Genomic DNA, 22,678 nt, shown 5'->3' on the forward strand with positions numbered 1-22,678 from the left:
CGACCAGCCCGGGTGGAAAGTAGCGGCAACGCGGAAGGGGCCGGAGCCGAGCACAGCCCGGCCCAGCCGAGCGGGGCCGGCGCAGCGCGCTGCCACCCGTAGCCCCCCGGCCGCCTCCCCAGCCTCCGCCGGACCCGCTGCGGTAAGACAGGGTTACACTCGGGGACGCCGGGCCCTGAGGAGACGGAGGCTCCCGGCCGCGGCGGGGGAGCGTGCGGGGCGAAACTTGTTCAAGTTGTGTGGCCCCAGGGCGGCGGGGGCGGTGGCGGGGGGCGACGGAGGCGGAGGAGGCGGGCGCCCTCTGCTGGCCGCGAGCGGGGGCGCGGCGGGCGCTGTCAGGCTTCGTCCCGGGGCGGGGGTCGCCCCTCGGGCGGCGCGGCGGCAGCCGGCGTGTCAGCTTTCCCTCTTCACGCCTTCATTGCGCCGGCAGAACCGCGCGTGTGGTTTCTATACACATATAATTTTATTTTATTTTTAATTTGAGTTCCATTTAATTTTGGTGGCGTTTCAGATTTATTTTCTTGGGTAGCTCCTGATAGCGTAATGGAAAGATGGGCCCTGAGGCGACGTAGTCACGCAGGAAAAGGTGAAATAAAGCGAGTTTAAGTAGCCAATCTGAATTTCTGTTTTGCCAAAGAAAAATTCTGTGGAACTTTGATAATGCTCCTTTTTTAAAAAAAAATCCGTGAAAGAAAAGATGTTTTAACTCATCTTTCCTAGAAAGTTAGCAGTCCTTTGTTATCTTAAGTACTTTAAATATGTTCTGACACCTATACAGCTTCAGAGAACTTCTGTTTCTCTTTCCACAGAAGGAACCAGCATGCAAAGTGGAAGGAAACCCGAAACTGTTCTTTTAACAAAAAAATGTTGGCTTTCTGCCTCTTTCACATGTTTTCCTTTTGGTTCGTAATGGAAGGAGCAGGACTATCTGAATCACTGAGGCAAAATTTGGGCGTTGTTGGCTGAAGATAAGATGAAAGAAGATTTGGAAATATGTCGATGTTCTAGGACTATTAATTCAGATGCACCTTTCACAAGCAGAGGGGAATAGTGGTTAAAAGCACTGCAGTTTCATCAAAAGGAGCTAATGGAGGGTCCATGTTGATTTTTTTTTTTAATTAATTTTTTTCCTTCCCACTCTCCCATGAGTCCCAAAAGAGAAAGATGGAAAGAATGTGTATGGAGACTGAAATAAGGGGAAGGCTGAAGACAGTTAACTTCAGTTTTTGAGTCTGTTTCCAAGTGCTGTAAATTCCCTATTTCATCAAATATAATACAGTTTTGAATAAATTATATAATTTTGTGGTCAGTGGAATTTTTGTCAGCTCCAGAAGTGGAATTTGACCTGATTGAAAGCTTTTTAAAAAAGTAAATGTATGGCTCCGATTCCTTTTTTTCAAGTCACGTTTTTCAAGTTATCAAGAGAGTGTTTCAGTCTCTTGCTGTGTGTTGTCAATCTGTGTTTTATATGCGTATCTTAAGAGATTTTACTTTTTCCCTAATTTTGGTATTTGTGCTGTACTGCTGTGTTTGAGAAAAGTGTGAACAGACAAGGCACCTGAGATTTAAGTTTTTGAGAGCCTTGTTATTTCAGTGTTGTAGCTCAGGTTACAAGTAATCTGAGTATCTGTTAGAACACACAGTACACGCTAAGTCTTTTCTCCTAATAATATGCCTTACGATGTTCCGTTTTCTACTAACTGGATACGAGTTTGATATCTGAACGTTGTGTTTTGTTAGGAAATGCATGCCTGGGGAAGAGGAGCTGCCTAATGGATCATGGCTCTGATGTTCACGGGGCATACTTTATTTCTAGCATTAATGATGTTTGCTGTCTTCACTTTTGAAGAATCTGTAAGCAATTACTCTGATTGGGTGACTTTCATAGAAAATGTAGATCAATATGAAAAACAGCAACTTGAAGGTCTTAGTGCTGAGCAGAAGTTGAAAAAAACAGTTCTTCATCCAAGCTTGTATTTTGATGCTGAAGATGTCCAGGCACTGAGGCAGAAGGCTCATACAAGCCATTCCCATCTATTTAGAGCCATCAGGAGTGCGGTGACGGTTATGCTATCCAACCCATTATACTACCTACCTCCACCCAAGCACGTTGATTTTGCTGCAAAGTGGAATGAGATTTATGGTAACAATCTGCCACCTCTAGCATTTTATTGTTTGCTGTGCCCTGAAGATAAAGCTGCATTTGATTTTGCCCTAGAGTATATGGATAGAATGGCTGGCTACAAAAACTGGTTGGTTGAGAATGCACCTGGAGATGAAGTGCCACTCGGTCACTCCCTAACAGGATTTGCCACTGCTTTTGACTTCTTGTATAATTCACTGGAAAAAGAGAGACGGCAAAAATACCTGGAGAAGATATGGTCTGTAAGTGAGGAAATGTATGAGTACTCAAAGGTTCGTTCCTGGGGAAAGCAGCTTCTCCATAATCACCAAGCAACCAATATGCTTGCTTTGCTTATCGCGGCTTTAGTTGCAGGGGTGGACAAAGGATCTCAGGCAAATATTTGGAAACACACTGTTGTTGATGTGATGGAGAAAACAATGTTTCTGCTCGATCATATTGTAGATGGATCCCTGGATGAGGGAGTAGCTTATGGGAGTTACACAGCTAAGTCAGTAACCCAATATGTTTTCCTGGCCCAGCGCCATTTTGGTATTAACAACTTGGAGAATAACTGGCTCAAAATGCACTTTTGGTTTTACTATGCCACCCTATTACCAGGCTTTCAGAGGACTGTGGGCATAGCAGATTCTAATTACAACTGGTTTTATGGTCCTGAGAGCCAACTGGTTTTCTTGGATAAGTTTATCATGAAGAATGGAGCTGGCAACTGGCTGGCACAGCAGATTAGAAAACACAGACCCAAGGATGGGCCAATGGTGCCATCCACTGCACAGAGGTGGAGCACACTACACACTGAATTTATATGGTACGCTGCTGAAATCACTCCTCAGCCGCCTCCTGACTATGGTACTGCTAAAATGCATGTGTTTCCGAACTGGGGAGTTGTTACTTACGGGGCTGGATTGCCAAACAGTCAGACAAACACCTTTGTGTCCTTTAAGTCTGGAAAACTCGGTGGACGTGCTGTCTATGATATTGTTCACTTTCAACCGTATGCCTGGATTGATGGGTGGAGAAGTTTCAATCCGGGACATGAACATCCCGATCAGAACTCTTTCACTTTTGCTCCCAATGGACAGGTGTTTGTATCTGAGGCTCTTTACGGACCTAAACTCAGCCACCTGAACAATGTCTTGGTCTTTGCTCCATCTCCTACAAGCCAGTGCAACCAGCCTTGGGAGGGACAGCTTGGTGAATGTGCCCAGTGGCTGAAGTGGATTGGTGATGAAGTTGGAGATTCAACTGGAGAAATTATAACAGCCTCCCAGGCTGGAGACATGATGTTTGTGAGTGGTGAGGCGGTATCTGCTTACACATCAGCAATGAAATTGAGAAGTGTGTATCGTGTTTTGCTGCTCTTAAATTCTCAGACATTGTTAGTAGTAGACCATATTGAGAAGGAGGAAGACTCTCCTGTTAATTCTGTCAGTGCCTTTTTTCACAATCTCGACATTGATTTTAAATACATACCCTATAAATTTAAGAACAAATACAATGGAGCTATGATGGATGTGTGGGATGCCCACTACAAGATGTTTTGGTTTGATCATCATGGGAGTAGTCCTGTTGCTAGGATACAGGAGGCAGAACAAGCTGCTGAATTCAAAAAGCGATGGACTCAGTTTGTAAATGTTACCTTTCCAATGAAAAACACACTTAAAAGGATTGTTTACCTTTTCTATGGCCCATATGTCAATGTTTCTAACTGCAGACTCATAGATAATGCAAAATCTGGATTTCAGATTTCACTCAGCGTCAACAACACTGAAAATGCCATCTCTGTTGTGACAGAATATCAGAATTTAAAGACAAGGTTTGATTACTTGGGATTTGGTGGTTTTGCCAAAGTAGTTCATGAAAACAGAGTGACGAAGTTTGGTCTCGGTACTGAATTTGTGGAAAAACGGACAAAAAATAATAGGGTGGTTTTCCCCTTTGGATTCAAAGTGAACATAATTGCAGGGTTAATTTTGGGTGTTAGTTTGGTCATACTGGCTTTTCAGTGGCGGTTTTACATATCCTTCAGTAAAATGTTGCGTTGGATCCTGATACTGGTTGTCACACTGTGGCTTATTGAATTGGTGGATGTGTGGAGCATGTGTAGTCAGCCCATCTGTACAAAATGGAGCAGTGACATAACAAGGCTAGAACATGATAAAGGCAATAAAGCCAAACAGTTAGAAGGAGACCCTGTTGTTTTGCCAGATGTTATAATTACTTCACTTCCCGCTTCTGGGGCAGAAATTTTAAAACAGCTGTTTTACAACAGCAGTGACTTTTTATATATCAGGATACCGACACCCTATATTGAAATTCCTGAGACTGAATTTGAAATTGATTCCTTTGTAGATCCGTGTGAATGGAAGGTTTCTGATATCCAAAACGGTCATTTTCTTCTTATCCAAGGGTGGCTCCAGTCTCTAGTTCGAGGCACAAAGTTACATTTACAAAACATTCATTTATATGAAGCCAGCAGAAGTAAAATTGCTCAGCATTCTGCCATAAGCAAGGACAAAAAGAAAAGATCCAAAAAGAGAGAATCTCTGTCAGAGCAAAGAAGCAGAGCAAGAAGGAGTCAAGATAAAGATGCTGAATATATTAGGGAACTGAGAAGACAGCTTGTCTATTATCCTAATGCACGACCTGTGCTTAGTTTAAGCAGTGGGAGCTGGACATTAAAGCTTCCCTTCTTTCAGGAAATCCTAGGACCATCAATGAGAGCATTATATGTAGTAAGGGACCCACGGGCATGGATCTATTCAATGTTGTACAAAAATAAGCCAAGCCTTTACTCCTTGAAAAATATTCCACAACGCTTGGCTGCAATGTTTAAAGGGGAAAATGGTAAAGGAAAATGTAGTTTAAATGAAGGCTATGCCTTTGAATATGAGTCATTAAGAAAAGAACTTTCAAATTCTGATTCAAACGCTGTTTCCGTGTTGTCCTACTTATGGCTAGCAAACACAGCAGCAGCACTGAGAATAAACAGGGACTTGCAGCCAACCAATTATCAGTTGGTCAAGTTTGAAGATATTGTGAGCTTTCCTCAGAAGACGGCTGAAACAATTTTTGCCTTTCTTGGTATTCCTCTTCCTCCTGCTAGCTTAAACCAAATATTATTTGCCACCTCTACCAGTCTTTTCTATCTTCCTTATGAAGGGGAAATTTCACCAAGTAGCATTCAGGCCTGGAAACAAAACATGCCCAATGAAGAGATTAGACGGATTGAAGATATCTGTTGTTCTCTAATGGACCACTTAGGATACCCAAAGTTTATACAATAAATGCTGCAGGTCAGCAGAAATTTGCACTAATGATCTCTGACTCCCAATTTGTGGATAAATATTAGAGAAGTTTGTTTATTCTTGTAAAATGTGTACAGTCTACTACTTTCAGAGAGGTTATTTTAAGAAAAAGATAGTTGTTCTTGCAAGTGTGGGGTTTTGTTTTGTTTTGTTTTTAAAAAATGTTGTAACTACTTTTGCTGCCTTTCAAAAAAAGCTGTGTGAACCTTTGTAGAGCTACCAGCTGTGAACTCTGTAGCTCAGGGGATTAGTGATAGAATATGAAGCTTTTCACCTCCAGCTCACCAGTTTGACTCCAGCCCAAGTGGTTAGTTCCTGAAAGTACTTACCATCTGATGATTGTATGATGGCTTATGTGAAATTAAACTGGTTAAACTGGCCCAGTTCCCAATGGTGATAATTAGCCCCCTTGGGTAGGTTTACTGATGCATTCTGTCTGTGTCTCACTGGTCATTATAGTGGTGCAAAATAAACGTAATCTGAGATTTAAGGCTGTTCAGTGGGAGGAAACAGGACATAGTTTCTTGTTTACAGTCTCAGCAGACAGGGCCAGGACTGGAGTGGTCATGGATATTGAATATCATTATAGGATATGGTTCCTTCAGTTCAGAAATGTGGCACTTAATTTGCGTTTTGTGCTTTGGCAAAAGACAAGGCTTCACTCTTCGTGGCTGACAATGTGATCCCCTTCATGAGCCTGAAGTAGACTGTCTGGAGAAAAAGAAATGGAACAAAACCTTAAGAAACCAGTAAGATCTCCCAAAAGAGCGGTTAAATTTGGAGAAGATTGTGTGTAGTTTTGACCTGCCTCAACCTAACTTAATTTTGAAGTTTGTTAACAACTTGGCTCCTTGCACTGCTTTATCCTGTACCTCTTATCTAAGAGGTTCTGCAAGGATTTTCTCTTTTTGAGTGAGACTTTTCCATCCTTCTTTGTTGTAACACATTTCTCTGCTGATTCTTGTGCATAATTTCACTGAGACCAGTGCAAATATTTGATGTCATTGTCAATGGCTTATTGTTGATGTCTGCATAAAATGGTAATCTGAGATTTAGAAGATCTTAAATAAATCTCCAGGTCTGTGTTGCTGAGGGATGTTTTGGTTTTCTGTGTAATGAATTTCTGAAGGACAACCATTGCTAACCTCAGGTCTTATTTCAGAGAGGGGAGAAATCTGAAAATCAACTGTCCCTCAGCCACCTCACATTTGAGTGGTGTTTCCCTGCAGTAAACTATTTCCAAAGTTGCCTGATTTTTGTCATTATTGGTGTTTCTTTAACATGGTGCTGTAATATGATATTGGTTTGGAAATAGATAGGGTTGGTAGGATAGATGTGTCTCTGTCACAGCTTATTTTCTTCTTCAGTCACACTTTTGTTTGCACGTGCCCATTAAGAAAAAAATTATCCATTTCCCAGTTTAACTTGCTCAGCATTCTTTGGAAATGCATGCATATTGTAAATGTCTGCAGATGTGTAAATCAGATCACAGAGAGACATCTGTTTCCTTTACCATCTGGTTTTTATTACAAATGGAATTGTCTTGAAATACTCTTTAGTTGGTTTGTGGGAGCTGGGATCAGAGCTTTGGGTTATTATATTGAAATATGCATGTAATTACTGTTTATTTGGACGGTAAGCATTAGACAATGTCAAAAGTGCAGTGAGTTTCTTCGTACAGGTTACAGGTACCCTTGCTGAGTTTTAATATAAAGGAGTTCTTGCCTTTCCTTCCAATCTTACTGTTATGTCCCTATCTTACCCCGCTGTCTTGTCCCTCCCATGCATATATTTCACAACCTTTGGAGTACATTGTGATATCTCATTATGACCTAGATAAAAGTAGCTCTTTCTCAGCCATTCATTAATATGTCAAAATAGGCCTCTAGCATGATAAAGCTATTGATATTTTGCGGTCTCAGTAACCATAACTTAGCTGTCATTTACTAGCAGCAGTTGTTTTCTCCACCTTCAGTCCTAGGTCTCACCCCTGGCTAGGTGGAATGCCATGTTAAAGGAAATATTGTAGAAGTTAATATATACTGACATGTTAGTGAAACTTTGGTTTCCAAGTATCATTCTCTCAAATTGGTTTCTCTCTGAAGTAATTTTTGATTGTATGTTAAAAAAGTGTGATGTCTGTACAGTCTGTACTTGACAGAATAAGTTTCAGCATTCGTCTTCTGTTTCAAGGATTTACACTCTAGAATCGGAACAAATAAAAAGGCTTTTCTCTGTCAGATGTTTTAGGGCAACTGAAGGTAAGAATTAAGACTGACTGTATTTGTGGAAGTAGAAAGAGACCTTTAAACCCCTTTCTGAAAGTGCCATGTGGAATGCCACAATAGCCTATAAATCAACTTTTTGTTTGTTTTTGAGGAGTTAGGGTGGACAGAATTGTCTGTCGGGAGCATCATCTGTGCTGCTTTTGGAATACAGATTATCCCATGCACTTACATTCATAATAGTGTAGTTGCTCTCATGAATTATATGCCAGATTTAGGAGCTATTTCTTTTCTGTATTGTACTTTCCTGGTTCAAAGAATGCATAATCTGTTATTCAGATTTCGTTGCATTGTGTGTTCCTTATGCAGATGTAAAAAGGTAGAAGAGAACTCTGTTCTTTATTTTTAGATCTTGTTGTGAGGGCAAATGCATTATAATCATTATGCTAAAAATAGTAAAAGGAAAAACAGGGTCTTTGAAAACAACAGAGTAGGAATGCCTAAGGTATGGCAAGTCTCCAATTTTCAAACAAATAATTGTTTTGTTGAGTTTTAGATGATAAGTTACATAACCACTTGACCAAAGTTAGTACCAGACAGGAGGTATCCCAGCTATGGAGCTGAATGACTTTGTTTTGAGATTGTGGCCGCCTACCTGTGTCAATAGCAACCCAAGACACAGCAGAAAGCTGAAGAAACATGCATATGGTTGATGAGAATACCCACTAAAAGATGCAGATCTGGGACTTTGTAGAATAAATTTCAGTGTCACCATCCATAAAATGACAGTTGTGGTATGGAGAAGCAGGAATACTGCAGAGGCCTGGTGATAAAAAAAAAAATTAAAAAATAAACTTGCTTTTCTCTGTTAAAGGCTAAATTCCAATTTTATGTCTGTGCTGATCTTAAGTCAAATCAGTCATTAAATAGATCTTTTTTTCTTATGCAAAGTGTTCCCATTGAGACTAGTGTGGCTCCACGTATGAGTGCAATTTTATAATATGAAATGATTTTGTGGGTGTGTAGAGTTATCCTCAAAAATCTCTTCTGTCACTAGCATCCAGAGGAAGAATGGTCACTACATATACACAGAGATTAACCTGCCTTTTCTCCGTATAGTAATGTTTAAGACTGTCAGTAAAATTTGAGGATTGTTAGACCTTTTTGAAAAGCGTATCTTTTACATTGTATTGAAGAGTGTTCTGGCACTTCCAGTTACACTTTCATAAAGATGCTCATGAAAACTAGTCTCAGTACTTTATCTTAACTTTGCTTCCTTTTTCTCCCTGTGTTAAATGTTGATAATTATTTGTACTATATTGTAGTTTGAACTGTCCAATTAAGAGACAGCTAAGATTTTGACGTATTTTAAAAATTTATTTAAATGCTTATATCTCTGAATCGTATTTGGTAGCCTAAGAAAAATAAATACCAAGAAAAACATTTCAGTTATTTACTTACTTTGTAACTAAGTGACATTGGCCCTGGGGAGATGCACATGGGTCTTGGCATTCAGAATTCTATCAAATTGCATGAATTGCATACCTAAATGCTTCTATTGCTCCCAGTAGGCTTTTTCCAAGAGCGATGTCTGTGGAGAAGAGCTTCAGTATCATGGTCAGATTGGTTCCTTTCACCCTCTTAGCACCCAGTTGGTATGCAGTCCTCGTCGGATTTATGTTTGAACAGTTAATTTGCCAGATCCAGAGTTGAATTTCTGTACAAGATCCTCAATTATATATAAAATAAATTGCACAACTGATTTGACAGTGTAATACTATTCCGGTAGTGTTAGAATGCAAATCAAACAAAAAATGCACTTCAGGTTTTATAAAGTTACTGGTAACTGATTTGTAAAGCTGCAGTCATGGATCACTTTTTTTTTCAACTTGCTGTTGAAACTTAATGATGTGACTGCTAGGGGAATCCTGGCTCTTCCTGACAGTCAGTTATTTCTGTTATTAGTCTTAGAGACGCTATTTATTTGATGAACATGAATGTATATAATCTGGAATATAATACTGCATTTGCTGAGAACATTTGAAGTGCACAGGTCAAGATTGAGGATAAAAATATGTTACCTCAATATTTCTGTAAGTTATAAAAATTAGCCCCTTTGCGAGTGGCCCATATGTTGAGTTCCATATGTTGGAATATTTTATAACTATAAACTGTGATATTTATTTAGGTGACTTAGAAGTAATTTATCAAAATAATTTCTTTTTAATTACACATAAAATTATTTTCTTCAGGAGGATAAGTACTGGATCTTAACGCTTCTATGATCAGGGCGTGATAGGCTTTCCTTTGTTTCTCTGGAATCCCTTTTAGCTTTGGTTCAGATTAAAACCTTTGTTTAAATCTCGTAATGAATGGGCCGTTTTCCAAGTGAGGTGTCTGTCTGGAGACTATTACCGTCTCAAATTCCATTTCATTGCATTTCAGTGTAGAATATCATGGACTATGAGTCATGGATCACATCCCTAAATTGTGAGCTGTTCAGAATTGGGCCATAAGTGGAATGATGCCTTGCTGACCTCAATGAATGTTGTGCCATTGACTTCAACACGGCCAAAATACGATCATCTACTATCATCAAACTATTATCATCTACTTAGCCTGAATATTCCAAGACAGCAGAAATGACGGGAAATAAATACCTCAAATGATCATGAAAGATTACTGTTCTTGTTATTTGATGAAAAAAGGAATAATGTAAAAAATATAAATTGCTCTGTAATGCTAACCAAAGCTACCTGTAGGCTGTCTGATAAATTTATAAACTCCTAAAAGGAGGTATAGCAACAAACATATTCAAAGTAATGTACAAAGCACAGTTTCAAATGTCAGGACTTTGATTTTCCTTAGTGAGGAGAAATTTGCTGATAGGTGACCTACACTATTCTCATAAAGTATGTGAATGGGTAATCTTGTGCTGTCTCAGAAAATACTTAATAATGGGAAAGTGCTGTTTCACATTACCAAAATGATACTGTTTTAAATTAAACTATACCTCTTTTGAGCTGACAATATGCTGAGAGTTATATGTGATGTAGGAGAACAAAGACAGTATGATTTCCTTCACACCTGTCTAATACAGAATAATTTCTGAAAGGTTCTTCATTTATGCTGGTAGAAACTCAGGATTTAGTTTATCGTCTTTACTGAGAAAGATATTGGGGTGTTTAAGTACACCACCTGAATTCATCTCTCTCACATTAGGTAATTTAACTTTCACACCTAAATAAGGAGCCTTGTCACTCTAGAATCAATGGAAAGTGAGTATTGCCTTCAAAGGTAAATCAGACATTGCTTACCTCTTTGTAAATCCTCAAAAGCTAAGGATGACTAAACTCTTACTTTAGATGCCCACTGAAGGGCCTCAAATGAAGTGGGATCAATTTGGCTTTAAATGTGTATGGTCTTACTTCTAAGCAGATGTCTGTGTTTGAGCAGTTCTAGTGCATACATTGTCCAAACAAAATGTTACGGAACATCCTGCATAAAATAAAACTGTTGTTAGTAAAATAATACTTTTGTGTTATCACTTTTTTTTTTAACTTAAATTATTTCACCACTTACGATATCACAAAATTTTGTGATGTCGTCAAATGTTATGTTTTTACATTTTTAAAATATTGCTATTTTTGTCTGTTTTGAATATGGGAGCCACTGTTACCTTCCATAAAGTACTAATGGCAAGACCTGATTCTGTGTGCCCTCGCGTGCACAGTAAGTATGTTTGGTGTTATGTAAAAGACTACAAAATATCTATATTCCTAGAACAAAAAGGGTGTTTTCCCACTCAGTTCTCGGGAACTGGACAACTGGTGCAATCCATAATTTTTGATTCTCTTAGTCTATAAACACTATAGCTGTATGCAAACTGTATATTTAGAATAGCGCCTCTTTTAATTCCTGAACTCTACCCAGGAATTTTTCTGGAGGCTGATATTTGGCTCAGAGACCATGCTAACAATTTAACAGTATAGGTAAGCAAGTTGCAGCAGCCATGAATGTTCTTTTGCATGTTTAATTAAAAAAAAAAAAAAAAGACACATAATGAAGTTAACTGGAATAACTGCAGCCCTCTGGATCTCTTCCTGAATGCGGGCTGACACAGGCAGTATCTGTCAGATCCAGAGGCAGGGGTAGTTCAGCATCCTTATTGCTGCAAAGGTCTATAACCCGCTGCAGGTGCATCTGAGCTGCAACTAGTTCCCTGCAGCAGAATTTTTCAGGTTTAACTAACTGATTTTTTTGTTAATTTAATTTAACAAAAGGTGCTTGGGCTACGTCTTAAACATAGGAGCAAGAATAAGACCTGATTCTGTTGTGAACTTAAGCATGTTATAAAGCAAAGGTTTGCATGTTTTTAAGTCTCAATGAGGTTATATTTAGCTGTGAAATAGGTTTAATGTTGTTTTTCTTCTGGAGGGTGTTAGCCCTGTGCCTTCTCTGTTAGTGGCTGCTGAGTTATTTTGCAGTTGGTCGGCAGTATGTGCACATACTTTGTAGCTCATCCTAGGTCTTGTCACTGTATTCTCACAAGTAATTTTTGCTTTTTTTTTACCTTCTGCATCTTTAACCTAACTTTGGCGTTTGGGAGAGTTACATGGAAGATTTGTATTATGATAGAAGCAACAAGGTGTGGTGTAAACAAATGTTGCTGTCTGTTGCAAATTCTTAGACAATATTTGTCTCCAGCTATTTTCTGAAAGGTTGTTCAAAGTGAATAAATCCAACGTACAAAGCTCAGAGGAAACTAATACCAAGAACATAATAAAAGGCAGGCTGTCAGAGATAATAAATGCATGCTTGTGTTTGTGAAAGCCATTAATATTTTCACTCTTAATTGCTTTCCTGAGAGGAGTTGCTTACATTTTCTTTGGGGTTTTTTTAGACCTTTTTTTGTTTCCATCCTACAGCTTGCCTAGAAATGAGTTTTATCCTACGTTTTCTCAATCTTAGTTTGAAATGTTAATTTTGTTACATTTTCTTGAACCTTCTGTTGTGTTTCAGGATGTTCCAGTCTATTCTTTTCATAAATTACATCCTACAGATGCCAATTGATTTCAAGAAACATCATTTTAGACCTGGGAGGACTATGATAGGTACACAGAAATGAACTGAGAAACAGGAGAAACAAAATGTTATGCTGCTGAAGAGAATAGACTTGAAAGCATGTGTTGGAATATTTAGGTCTTGATGAGCTGCCATGTCACGCACTATGAATGCCTGAATAATAGACTGTTATTCACTTTAACTAATCAGCGGAACATTGTCTGTTTCAAATGGCCATAAGAGTACTGATGGAAAGGTAAGTTAAAAGGAACTTTTGTTTGGATGTATTCTGATTTTTTTTTTTTTCAGAGCAGTGCTATTCTTTTGTACTCCCAAGATGTGTTATTTTGTAACTAGATAGCTATTACTCAGTGTAGCTCTATAACAACATTGTTGGCATCAAAGGGTGCTTTTCAATGAGAGGGTGCAGCTTTACCTGCTGGATATAGATTCAATATTGATGGTTTCTCAACTGCCAGCGTCCTTTGGTGATGCATTTGAAAGAAAAGTTGACTTCTGTAATAAAAATTTTTTTCATGTTAAAGAACGGACTGCACTGTTGCTGAACAAAATAGAGGTTATGTGAAAACATGCGTATTATAGACAGTCAGAGTGCTATCAGTTAGTCATGATGAAGCCAGTCTCATAATCAGAACTTTAAAAATATGGGTGTAGCTCTCATCCATTCCTCAGCCTAATTACTAACCTTCATGACCCTCTTTAATTTCAGGCTAGGCTGAGATGAATGTCCTTCCATTTGCTGAAAGAAAAGAGCAAGCCTACATGAAGATACCCTGGCTTTGTTGATATGCTAGGATTTTTTTATGCTGCTGTCACTTGGATGTATGCCTGTACCTCTAAATTGCTCCAGGGTGCATTTGCAGATCTTCTTACATAATGAATGATCCTGTTGACTTCAGTTGTATAGGAATTTACCTACTTGTATTCCATCTTTCTCTGATAATAGCCATGCCTTAGTACCTTTAACACATGAAGTGAATAGAATGGTTAGTAAAGAGCCAGGCTAGACAATAAAGAGCGAGCTCTGATATTCATTGTTCGCAGATTGTTGAAAGTGTTTGCCAGCAATCTGCTTCATCTGCGTTTAGTTCAGTTTCATAGTAACACACTCATAGTATCCTTTGCAGAATCTCCCTTGAGGAGTTTATAACTTAAAGGTACATTTTTAAACAGCTAATATGTATGTCATTGCTTTACTGCCTCTTAAATTAATCTAGGTGCAATTTTCTTTTTGATTTAAAGGTACAAGGAAAGCAAAAAGAAAAAAAAGTTATTCAATTCCCCTTTAAAGTTAAATATAAATAAGTAAATACTTTATAAAATAAAGATGTTCAGATGCTACTAAAGTTTCAAAAAAAATCTCTAGGGTCAATTTAGCAGAACTGCCATTAAGTGTGTTATTTAATTATTACTGTTCGTGCTCTGTAATGTATCCTGCAAAGCAGGTACAAATATGACCAATTCACTTTTGTTGATACACAAACAACTTTTAACTGAAAGCAGATGTAATAACTTAATGAAAAGGTAGTCTTACCCATATTTAGATACCTTACGGTTGCTCTTGTACTTGTTTTCTTTTATTTCATGTTATCAGTGAAGATTTAGTAACTCAATTTTGGTTTTATTTTTTGTTACTATTACAGGTGTATTATTAGTAGTAAGTGTGAGAGCACTGGGAGGAATGGTCCATAACTTTAAAGATCTCATAGTCTAAATGGTAAATGACTATTAGCGTCTATATTTTAGAGATTAAAGGTCCAGTAACTTACATAAGGCTTATAGGTAATTCTATGGGTGTAATGGAAGTTGAATTTAAATAGCTCAAATCTCATTCTCCTTCTGTGAATCACATGCAACTTATCCTTAAACATAGTCATTTCCAGTATAGAATCATTTAGGTTGGAAAAGACCCCTAAGATCTTTGAGCCCAGCCGTTAACCTAGCACTGCCAAGTCCACCACTAAACCATGTACTTAAGCACCACATCTACACATCTTTTAAATACCTCCAGGGATGATGACTCAGCCAGTTCCCTGGGCAGCCTGTTCTAGTGCTTGATAACCCTTTCAGTGAAGAAATTTTTCCTAATATCCAACTAAACCTCCCCTGGCACAACTTGAGGCCGTTTCCTCTCGTCCTATCACTTGTTACTTGGAAAAAAGAGATTGACACCCACCTCACTACAACCTCCTTTCAGGTAGTTGTAGAGTGCGATAAGGTCTCCCCTCAGCTTCCTTTCCTCCAGACTAAACAACCCCAGTTCTTCCAGCCGATCCTCATAAGACCTATGCTATAGACCCTTCGCAACCTTCATTGCTCTTCTTTGGATGCACTCCAGCTCCTCAATGTCTTTCTTGTAGTGAAGGGCTTCTTGGCTTTTTGGCTAAGATCAAGTGTAGTATAGTGTAGTATATATGTTGTGTATGTGTATCATCAAATTTATAAAGTCCTGCTAAATTTAGGAGAGAGTTAAAGTGCTAGAAAGCAAGCAATGTCTGCAGTGTGGAACTAAGTCTTACACAGAAAATGTATGCAGTGAAGTGCAAAGAGATTTTAAAGTGATGAAGGCTCTTGGCAAATACACTGAATTTGCTCTGAATTTAGGACTTAAAACAGACTCTGATATATGAAGCTTACTGGGAAATGTTTAGATTGTGGCTTATGTTTTTCTTGTGATTGAAGCACTTCTTTTTTGCTAGTGTGGCTTTTTTAGCTGAAAGTGTCTGAAACTGACTATCCTTTGTTCCTCTTCTTTTTTTATGCTGTGTAGTTTCCCTATAAGACTTTTATTTATCTATTTTAGAAAGATATATTTGTTTATCAAGAGTGAATATGATGAACTGTTTCATTACTTTTTCCTTCTGTTGCTTTAAAAATAGAAATCATACTTTCAGGAGTATTGTGAAGGAATCTATCAGAATTTCTTAAAAGTCACAAATTAGAGAAAGTAGACTATAACTGTGGTTGCAAACTACAACAAACATTTCAGAATGTCTTCTTATAACAATAAAAAAAGCATAATAATTTAACTATATTTTCTTTACAGTAACTTTCTTGATATAATTTATCTTGAAATTACATCCCTATTTATTTAAAATAAAAAAACATTACCTTAATCAAAACAAATGCATATAGTTTACAATTATAATTATTATTATTATGAATAGCTCCTAACTGGAATTCTGTGGTAAACAAAATCTTCTGCAATATCTCTTGCACCCTTTGTGGTTTCAACTGACAAGAGTGGCCAACAACTAAATAGGTTTCTTGCTCTAATGCAAAATCTGTTCATAGCACTTAAAACGCTGCCAAACACATCAAGAAAACTTAATTTAACAATATTTTGTCATTTTTTCTTCTTGCAGGTCTTATTTATGAGTGCAGGTGCAATATTATGCTTTCATTTTGATAGAAAATTGCACTCATCTAAGTAAGTTCACCTGTAAATTAGCTTACATGTGCTCCTCCAAAATTTGAAGACAGATTTCTAATAAGGCTACTCCTTTCTTCTTTCAGTAAAGTTTAAATTTGGTTAATTGGCCAGAGAGTATGGAATTTAAATAAATGGGAATTAAAATATTTTAAATGTCTTTAGCACATGGCCTGTACTGGTTACATTTTTTTTTGACTTCAAGTTACAAGCGTACTTCTCCAAAAAGAAATCCTCAGTGATACCTCAAATCTATCTCATTGTAATCCTGTTAAATAGAAACATTTCCTGGGTGATGGACGTTCTAGAGATCCTGCAGAAAGTGCTAATGTATTTTACATTAGCACATCATATTAAACATTACTGATGGACTCAAGAGTACTCCTTATGTTTTGCATTGAGTACCAACAGAGAATATATGTTAGTTTAACAACAATGGATCATTCAATTCTTACTGCAAAATGATTATGATTGTAAAAGTGACCTAAGATCTTTAGCCAGGACATTAGTATATAAAAAATAGATACTTTTCTTATCAAAATGAGAACTCTGACTCTCAGACCATGAATATCAAGGCACAACATGACTTCTCATCCTGCTCTTACGTGGTCGTCTTGTTAGGATGACGTGATAGGACGTTCCTTGATGTCCTGACACCAACACAAAAGCTGTCTCAAGAAGAAAGAAATAGAATCAATACATAGTAATATATAGCAGGCTTTCCTAATAACTACCTTTCTTGCCCGAATGTATATAGAAACACATTTTACTGGAGTATATATTTCTAACTGAGGTCAGTGTCTGCTGGCACTAGGAAAACATGATGATATGCTAGCTCATATTATGCATTGACAGAAGAGGCAGTCAACACAAGGTAGACTATAGCCTAGAGTTTTTCACTGGTTGCATTTTAGTATTGCCAAAAAATACACTGTAAATAGACTATTTTTATTGTGCTCACAGGGCGTAGTGCAAACTGTGGAAAGACTGATCTCTTTCTTCATTGGAAGACTTATCAGATCTTTTTCGTGCTATATCTTTGCCTGCTGCCAGCACAGAAGAGCAAAAGGGACATAGCTGTAGGAGAAGATATATGCCAGAATGTCCATGCAATGTGATGACCCTCAGGAGTGTCACTTTTGCTGAGCAGCCACAAATACAAACTAGACCAAGCCTATTGCTTCTTCCTAGGACATGGATAAAATCTTGGAAATCTCTTACTTGTGAGCACCCTACAGACTCAGAAATGAGAAGGCATTTAAAAAATAAGCCTTAAAATTACTTTTAATTTCGTGACATATGAGGTAATTACACAATTTCCATGACCTTGACTGATGCTCTTAAAAGATTGAAAATGCCCAGGTTGGGATATAGTCATGTAACAGAAAAGGTAATTTTCTGGAATGTCAGAAACATAATGTTTCAGCTCATCAGGCCATAAATACATGACACAGCACAAGTCAAAAGTAGACAGAATGGACTTCCACACAGCTTCTAGTGCTGGTTCAGATTGATAGCTGTGACTAGAGTCAGCAAAAAGGCTAGACACTGATTAAGATACCGATCAAAACAAATGCTCTTATGTGGCCTTATTAAGGTCTCTTAAGGAGGGTATAGGCTTCACTCCCTTAACTTCCCATGTTGGTGAAAGATGCCATTGTAGGTCCTTAATGCATTGGTTCTGAACTAGTGAAATATAGCAATGTGCATACAAGGTATGGCATGTACAAGGCCAAGTTCAGGACTTATGCTGACAGTGAGGATGAGAGGTGGGAAGTACATAGTGTGAATGAAAAGGCAGGGACAGCTTGAGATGAAAAACACGAAGGAAAAGGGATGAGCTGTGAATAATTTGTAGATAACTGGACATACCAGCCATCTGCAAAGAAGCAGAAGTGTGGCATGTTAGCAGGCATCTGCTGTAATGCTTGTAATGATACCACTTCTGTAAGTTAGCTGCTCTGCAATGTAGCTGTCATTTCAGGTTTCTGTGAAGGAGAATAGCATGATTGGTTCTGTAAAGAAGCCTCATTTAATTTTATGATTAAGCACTTTTTACAAAAATGAAAATGGCTAACGTTTTTTATTTAATGACAAATTAGATCTCAGAATGTAATATCTTGAAATTTAGTTTTGGTTTTAATTTATTTTTTTTTAATCACAGATTTCCATTAGGAGTGGGTGAATAAAATATGCATCTCCATGAACTACTAAAAATAATACAGAAGAGTGAGGTAGATGAGAGCTTTGCTAATTCCAAACAATTCAAATGAAATACTTTAAAACTGGGATGTCATTTGCAAAATCTTTAGATCTCCTGCCTCAGTATTATGAAATTAGATTGTAGCAAAATGATTTTATGTAGCAAAATAATTTTGTCATCTAACTTCTATGGGTTGGGTTTTTTATTTATTTTCTATGAATAAACACTGAGCAGATATATATATATGTATCCTCAAAAAACAGAAGCACCTTCTCATTTTAGAAGGGGCTCCAAAAGCAAGCAGCATCTGATGCTCTACCACTGTACTTGGGTACTTTAATAGTGAAAAAACCTGTTGATAACAAAATAGATCACATAGGTTTAAAAGATTGAAAGATAGGCCAAGTGGTTGCTAAGCTTTAGATTTACAGCTCTTTTTGAAGACCTGACTGAAATCATAATGATAAAGGATTTTTGCTTAGTGTGCCTGCTATGGTTTTGTGACAAATCTTAGTCTATATGTCTGTATCTATGTGCTGAACCACCTGGTAGCATACTCCTGGGGCTGGTTTCCATTCAGGGCACTTTTGCATGAGCTTTGAATCTACAGGTCCAGGTTTATCTCATGGCTACAACCTGCACCCAAATTTTGAAACTTGGTATGTGTCCATGATCTCATAATGTAGTCATATCCTGAAGAGACTTGCCAACAGTGGAGGTATTTTGTTTTACAGAGAACAATAACGAAGGATGATACCCACACTGCTTTCAAATGGTGAAACCATAAAACCCCAGTCGTTTCAGCTCAGTTTCATTTAAAGATTCTGAATTTAAGCTCAGAATTACAATTAACATCCTTGAATTTGAAACCCATGCAAGTAAAATTGAAGTAAAGGATTAAATCAGACATGATTGAAATTGGTTGTCTCTCCATATATTAGAAAGTAAAGGCAAGGTAGTCTGACAAGTAGTAGCAGTTTGTTGTTTTTACTAACTGGTTAATTTCCTTCTTTCTTTTAAAGTACGTGGCAGTCCTTGGCAGTCTTTTCTGCTGCATGAATGCACGATGCTGCTTGTGTTTCAGTACAGGCCAGCTGAACAGAAGATATGATTATATAAGATCAGCAATAAGTTTAGAACTTATTTAGAAAACATCATATAAAGACCAGCCAAGTATATCAAACAGACAAAAATAGCGTGAATAAAAAAAATCCTGAAATGAATTTTCAATGATCTTTCAAGCCAGATAAAAGAAGGGAGTAATTAGCCTAACCTTTGGGTGGAACTGCAAAGTGTATACTTGCATAGAACAGCATGCCTCTTACCTACATGGAAAAAATTTACTTCTTAGAGAGGGCTGAGATGTCCTCCAAGAGGCACCCTTTCTATATTCTCTTGAATCTGTAGCCGTGTCAGCTGTAATGACAGAATCACAGAATCACAGAATGTTAGGGATTGGAAGGGACCTCGAAAGATCATCTAGTCCAATCCCCCTGCTGGAGTAGGATTGCCTAGACCATATCACACAGGAACGCGTCCAGGCGGGTTCTGAATGTCTCCAGAGAAGGAGACTCCACAACCTCTCTGGGCAGCCTGTTCCAGTGTTCAGTCACCCTCACCATAAAGAAGTTTTTCCTCATATTTATGTGGAACCTCCTGTGTTCCAGCTTGCACCCATTGCCCCTTGTCCTGTCAAGGGATGTCACTGAGAAGAGCCTGGCTCCATCCTCATGACACTTGCCCTTTACATATTTGTAAACATTAATGAGGTCACCCCTCAGTCTCCTCTTCTCTAAGCTAAAGAGACCCAGCTCCCTCCGCCTCTCCTCATAAGGGAGATGTTCCACTCCCTTAATCATCTTCGTGGCTCTGCGCTGGACTCTCTCTAGCAGTTCCCTGTCCTTCTTGAACTGAGGGGCCCAGAACTGGACACAATATTCCAGATGCGGCCTCACCAGGGCAGAGTAGAGGGAGAGGAGAACCTCTCTTGACCTGCTAACCACACCCCTTCTAATACAGCCCAGGATGCCATTGGCCTTCTTTGCCACAAGGGCACACTGCTGGCTCATGGTCATCCTGCTGTCCACTAGGACCCCCAGGTCCCTTTCCCCTACACTGGTCTCCAACAGGTCCGCCCCCAACTTGTACTGGTACATGGGGTTGTTCTTGCCCAGATGCAGGACTCTACACTTGCCCTTGTTATATTTCATTAAATTTCTCCCCGCCCAACTCTCCAGCCTGTCCAGGTCTCTCTGAATGGTTGCGCAGCCTTCCGTTGTGTCAGCCACTCCTCCCAGTTTTGTGTCATCAGCGAACTTGCTGACAGTGCACTCTATTCCCTCATCCAAGTCATTAATGAATATATTAACTAGTACTTTTCCCAGGACCGACCCTTGAGGGACTCCGCTAGACACAGACCTCCAACTGGACTCTGTCCCATTGACCACCACTCTCTGGCTTCTTTCCTTCAGCCAGTTCACAATCCACCTCACTACCCGATCATCCAGACCACACTTCCTCAGTTTAGCTGCGAGGATGCTGTGGGAGACCGTGTCAAACGCTTTACTGAAATCGAGATAGACCACATCCACAGCTTTACCATCATCTATCCACCGGGTTACGTCCTCATAAAAGGCTATCAAGTTGGTTAAGCATGACTTCCCCTTGGTGAAGCCATGCTGAGTGCCCCTAATGATCCCCCTATCCTTGATGTGCCTAGAGACAGCACGAAGAACAAGTTGTTCCATCACCTTTGCGGGGATGGAGGTGAGGCTGACCGGTCTATAGTTACCCGGGTCCTCCTTCTTGCCCTTTTTGAAGACTGGAGTGACATTCGCTTTCCTCCAGTCCTCAGGCACCTCTCCCGTTGCCCACGACTTAGCAAAGATGATGGAGAGTGGCCTAGCAATGACTTCCGCCAGCTCCCTCAGCACCTGCGGGTGCTTCCCATCAGGGCCCATGGATTTATGGACGTCCAGATTGCTTAATTGGTCCCTGACCCAGCCCTCATCTACCAAGACAGATTCCTCCTCTATCCTGACTTCTTCTGGGGCCTCAGGGGTCCGGGGCTCCTCAGGACAGCCTCCAGCAGTATAGACAGAGGCAAAGAAGGCATTCAGTAACTCCGCCTTCTTTTTATCCTCTGTCTCCAGGACCCCCACCTCATTCATCAGTGGGCCTACATTGCCTCTAGTGTTGGCTTTACCTGCAATGTATTTGAAGAAGCCCTTTCTGTTGTCCTTGACCTCTCTTGCAAGGTTTAATTCCAAGGAGGCCTTAGCTTTCCTAGTTGCCTCCCTACAACCTTTGACAACAAACTTCTATTCCTCCCAAGTGGCCAGCCCCTCCTTCCATGATCTGTACACCCTCTTCTTCCACTTGAGTTTGCCCAGCAGTTCCCTGTTTAACCATGCAGGTCTCCTGCTACCCTTCCTTGACTTCCTACTTGTTGGGATGCTCTGATCTTGAGCTCGGAAGAAGCAGTCCTTGAATGCTAACCAACTATCTTGGGCCCCCTTACCTTCTAGTACCCTGTCCCATGGGATTTCCCCTAGCAATTGCTTGAAAAGGCCAAAGTTGGCCCTCCTGAAGTCCAGGGTTGTGATTCTGCTAGCTATTCTGTTCCTGCCACATGAGATCCTGAACTCTACCATCTCATGGTCACTACAACCAAGGCTGCCCTCAACCTTCCCCTCTTCAACCAGACCCTCCTTGTTAGTGAGGATCAGATCCAGCAGCGCTCCTCTCCTAGTTGGCTCATCCACCATTTGCATCAGAAAGTTATCATCAATGCACTGGAGGAACCTCCTGGACTGGGGGTGGCTGGCTGAGTAGGCCTCCCAGCAAATATCAGGGTAGTTGAAATCCCCCACGACAACCAGACCCTGTAATTGAGAGACTGCTCTCAGCTGCCTGTAGAAGGCCTCATCACCCTCCTCATCCTGATCCGGTGGCCTGTAATAGACACCCACAACAGTATCACCCCTGCCAGCCTGCCCCTTAATTCGCACCCACAAACTCTCAACTCGCTCCTGATCCGCCCCTGGACAGAACTCAATACATTCTAGCTGCTCACTCACATAAAGAGCAACTCCACCACCTCTCCTTAGCGGCCTGTCTTTCCTGAACAAGACATAGCCATCCATGACCACATTCCAGTCATGCGAGGCGTCCCACCAAGTCTCTGTAATTGCCACTAAATCATAGCCCCCCGACCGAACACGGATTTCCAACTCCTCCTGTTTATTCCCCATGCTGCACGCATTAGTGTACAGGCATTTCAGG

General features: G+C 39.6%; 1 protein-coding gene across 1 annotated transcript; it reads left to right on the forward strand.

The window, feature by feature from the left end:
* The first annotated feature begins 1,779 nt into the window (after positions 1-1,779).
* DSEL (dermatan sulfate epimerase like) lies at positions 1,780-5,430 on the forward strand. The gene has a single exon (XM_068396984.1). It carries the CDS (start codon positions 1,780-1,782, stop codon positions 5,428-5,430), a length of 3,651 nt encoding a protein of 1,216 aa, XP_068253085.1.
* Positions 5,431-22,678: the final 17,248 nt, after the last annotated feature.

The sequence above is a fragment of the Nyctibius grandis genome, chromosome 3 (genome assembly GCF_013368605.1).
Source record: "Nyctibius grandis isolate bNycGra1 chromosome 3, bNycGra1.pri, whole genome shotgun sequence".
NCBI classification, from domain to species: Eukaryota; Metazoa; Chordata; class Aves; order Nyctibiiformes; family Nyctibiidae; genus Nyctibius; species Nyctibius grandis.

What these genes read in the sequence shown, in the direction of transcription:
- DSEL (XM_068396984.1), top strand. Translation starts at nt 1,780, where the DNA reads ATGGCTCTGATGTTCACGGGGCATACTTTATTTCTAGCATTAATGATG.